Source organism: Etheostoma spectabile, chromosome 13, assembly GCF_008692095.1.
Source record: "Etheostoma spectabile isolate EspeVRDwgs_2016 chromosome 13, UIUC_Espe_1.0, whole genome shotgun sequence".
NCBI classification, from domain to species: Eukaryota; Metazoa; Chordata; class Actinopteri; order Perciformes; family Percidae; genus Etheostoma; species Etheostoma spectabile.
The window spans coordinates 26,718,727-26,722,649 of record NC_045745.1 but is presented as its reverse complement, the minus strand read 5'-3'; the positions used below and the strand labels follow the sequence as shown (position 1 = coordinate 26,722,649).

Sequence of the window (3,923 nt, the reverse complement as noted above, 5' to 3'; positions counted from 1 at the left end):
ACAATACATTATTCATTCACAAAGAAAATTGGTATCCTTTAAAAGGTTGCATTTTTCCTTTTTTTTTAATTAAGGCATTAAGATCTATTTACAAAAAAAGATTTTTTTTTATTCCTTTTTTGTCATCTTAAGCATGGGCATGTAAACTTATGAGCACCACTGTAAAAATGCGTTTTAGCAGTGAAATCTGTTTGTTTTATGTTGCTGTAATATATTAATATTAAATGCTATTAGAGTGGCCTGGTGGGTATTATGAGTAAGCAGAGATTACGGGAGACATGTTTCAACTCCACCTATTGTGTAGTATTCTGGTAATGTATTGACATTGTGTGACTTCAGGATCTCGACACTGTTGGACTTTTGACCTGTGGCAGCACGCCTTGCAAAACAAGAACAATGTCAGCTGCTAAACACTGATAAATGACCACATTGTGGAAAGTTAAGTATATATATATATATATATATATATATATATATATATATTTTCCAGTTTTTCTACTGAGCTGTTGACTGCAGTTGTCTCTACATTGTATCAGTTATTTGAAAGACAATTTGAGAATTAAAAAAAAAAGAAAAGAGGAAGAGGCCATGTTTTCCAAAACATATGTTGTCTCCAAGCAACATTCGGGCGTGGCATTGTTCCTTATCAGTGATAACGGTTGTAAATATTGATTGAGTTTTCTTCCTCACGTGAAGAGCAGTATTGCTTTCATCTGTTTGGATCAGCGTGTTCATTTAATGCCATGCACAACCTCCATCACTTACAACAGATTCACAACCAGAGTAACTTTATTAATTCCGTGTGTATCTCATGTTCTCATTCATTTAAAACATGCTTTGATAAGGATGATACAGGATATGTAGAAGAGGAAACACAAAGGAGAACACTCAGATTTTTCTGCGGAATACAGTTTGTGAAAAAGATTCCATATGGAGGTGGATTGCCTAAATCCTTTTATTCACAAACAAACAAACAAATAAATAAAGATAAAGGTATAGTGAATGCTTCATTGATCTGTGTGGAGATGAAACAGACATAAATTATAATTTACCTTTTTTTTTTTATACCATGTCACTAAAGGAACTGACATAGTAAATGATTGTTCTTTTTTTATCATTATACCACCACATGACTTGTTTTAATCATCCACAGAAACAAATGGAAGCTGGCGGATCTCTGAGTGCTGCGTTATGACAGAAAGTCTGCACCGCTCTTTAACCTTTTCACTTTTTTAAAGCCAGTGCATTCAGTAGCGGTAAGCACCCTGCAAGACTCCCTATTATTATTATTATCCTATGACCGATAGGATCTACATTAAATGATCAGCACTATTCAGCACTAAGTGTATATGTCTAACAATTTGAGATAATGTATAAGCTATACGTGTGACTACAGTATTGAGTGACGCAAGGAGACTCTTCAGATGTGGTATGCGTGCCTCCTGACCAGGCGCTTATGATTCCTGTAGATTAAAAAACAAACGAAACAAAATAAGGAAAAGAAATGGAAAAACAGGTGAACTGAAGTTACAACTTATGTGAGAAATAACTGATTTAGGCATCTGAAACATGGGAAACAAAGAGTGGGACCTTTTTGACGCAGAGTCCAAACAGGCAACCAAACAGCCCGTTGATCATCTGAATGGCACAGAGCACCGCCTGCAGACAGCTGGTCGCCATCAGGGTGAGGAACAGCCCGATGTTGAACTGCACCACGTTCTTTGGCTCTTCACATTCTGCCCACAACTTATGGTTGGCCAGGTAGGTGGAATTACTGTGTGAAAGAAGTGGCTTATAAATGACTACAACGTCATGATGTTGACAAATGTCAGAAAGTTACTTCCGTTTGTGACCTGTTTTTAAAAGGTGTCGTCCACTTCCCATCATCATAGCAGAGGGGCCCATTATTCAAACCGAGCACTGCCACGATGAAACTGTACAGGGCCCCGGCCACGCCAACCGCAGCGAATGCAATTGATAAGAACATCTGCAGAAGTTAAATGGTAAGCAAAGGTCAGAGATTTTTTATTGTTTAAAAAAAATGTTCAGATGGTAATGTACTGTATAATAGTTGTGTTTTTTGTTTAAATCTATTCCTATAGGACGTTTTCACAGTAACGCACACAACACAAATAACTCTTTTTTGAAAATATGAAAAAGGAGAAACGGACTCTGCTGTGGTTTTGATGGTTGTGCATTTTCATACCTATCTTAAGAGTTAATTGCACAAGTAAGTAAGTTGCAACTGTGAAGCAGCATTATGCAGAATTAATTCTGTATGGCTTAGTCATTCTCAGCTTGACTGGCCTCTATCGAACACTTGAATCTAGTTGAGCGTGACGGTTCTCGACAAAATAATCTTAACGCAATGTGCTCTGAATAGCTTGCTTACCATTATCTTTAACTGAACACCTTAAAATGTCTGACTGACTCACCCCAAAGCGATTTCCACAGCACCCCTGAGCTTCAGTCAAGTTGATGTATATTGCTGCGATCAACACCTGTGGTGGTACAAAATAGTTGACAGCATCAGTGTAAAACATGTTCAAAATAAATAATTAGTTTAGTTGAAACAATTCAGCATTTGGGGAACTTTGACGCAGTCTTCAGTCAGTCAGGATTTGAGGAATTTTTTTTCAGACTGTGCCAAAGTTGTCATTAACAATTCCATAATTTGCTTCAGTCAGGATGAAAGGTGCCTCATTAGAGTATCATACGTGTTGACTGTCGAGACTAACTAATAATGCAATTGATTTGAAGAATTAAGATAATCCCAAATATTTACTGAAGCCCAATTTAAGGACCCAGAAAAGGCGAGGTTACCACTTTAAAACCAATAAAACAAACAATGTACAAGCCAGGGTTTTTCAGTTTTACCAGAAGTTGCACATTTCAGAAACAAACTCATAGAAATGTTTAGTACAGAGTTATACCCTTCAGTAACCGGTAACTCACCATTGCACCCCCTCCAATGAGTCCCCCCATGTATTTGACCTCCTCAGTGATGTGTCCATCTTTGGCATACTTGATGTCCCAGCCAGGAAAGAACAACACAATGTTACAGATGATGGATATGAGTGCTAAAGGGTACAGAGTAAAAGCAATACAACGGGAACATTTTCCAGTACACATGTTGTCGGAGTGAAAACTAACTAACTAACTTGTGTACAACCTCTTGCTCTTTTGGTTTTTGCTCGAATCCTTCCTGTTTTTTAGAGAAGTCTCACTAATGACGGTGGTGGACACTGGTGTTACATTTACTTTAGTAACTTTATTTGTGTTGATTGTAATTGTAGTTTTAATCCACATACTTTGAACTCTTAATTGAGTAGAGTGAAAAACCCATACTGTATAGCGTTTTACTCCAGACTGGAAGTGTCTACATTTATTTTAAAAAAAAATTTAATTGATTTGAAAACATCTGTTCTGAATTCATGCATTTTACAGGAAGATAATCAAGAACTTCATTAACTATATCACCTTTCATTTGTCTCCACAATTGGCAAAGAAGGGAAAAAAGAAGACATTTTTATTGTAAACCTACAGTTTTTGGCAAATCTATTTCACTGTTCTATAAAACTAGACCTCTATGCTCTTGATTTCTCTACCATAAAAGACTTATTTCTTTGAATAGTTTACTCATAATAACTGGCACTCACGAGTCTTTCCAAGACAAGCCCGGGCCCTGTGTATTTAATTCTTCCTCAATTTCTGTTGTGATAGGTAATAGAAAAAGAATGGCAAATGAGCACTTAACTGCAAACTTAGCAAATTTAGCATCCATTCCTCTTCAGCTACAGCCTGTCCCAAAAAGTGAAAAACAATAACACTAGCCTTACTGAACGGCAGGTCTTTGGCGGCAAAATAATTTTTAATCACTGATTTTATTATTAATCACAATCTAGATTTTATGTTTTTAACTG

The 3,923-nt window shown here is 36.6% G+C and overlaps 1 protein-coding gene across 1 annotated transcript in view; it reads right to left on the bottom strand.

The window, feature by feature from the left end:
* Nucleotides 1-1,439: 1,439 nt before the first annotated feature.
* Nucleotides 1,440-3,923, bottom strand: part of LOC116700647 (transmembrane 4 L6 family member 4) — a 22,608-nt gene continuing 20,124 nt past the window's right edge. Inside the window, exons 4-8 of the mRNA XM_032534028.1 lie at nt 2,956-3,158; nt 2,436-2,501; nt 1,854-1,987; nt 1,591-1,774; nt 1,440-1,463 (exon numbers count right to left, since the gene is read on the bottom strand). Of these exons, the coding sequence (XP_032389919.1) occupies nt 1,455-1,463; nt 1,591-1,774; nt 1,854-1,987; nt 2,436-2,501; nt 2,956-3,132 (570 nt within the window). The 5' untranslated portion in view covers nt 3,133-3,158 and the 3' untranslated portion in view covers nt 1,440-1,454. The remainder of the gene's footprint in view (nt 1,464-1,590; nt 1,775-1,853; nt 1,988-2,435; nt 2,502-2,955; nt 3,159-3,923) is intronic.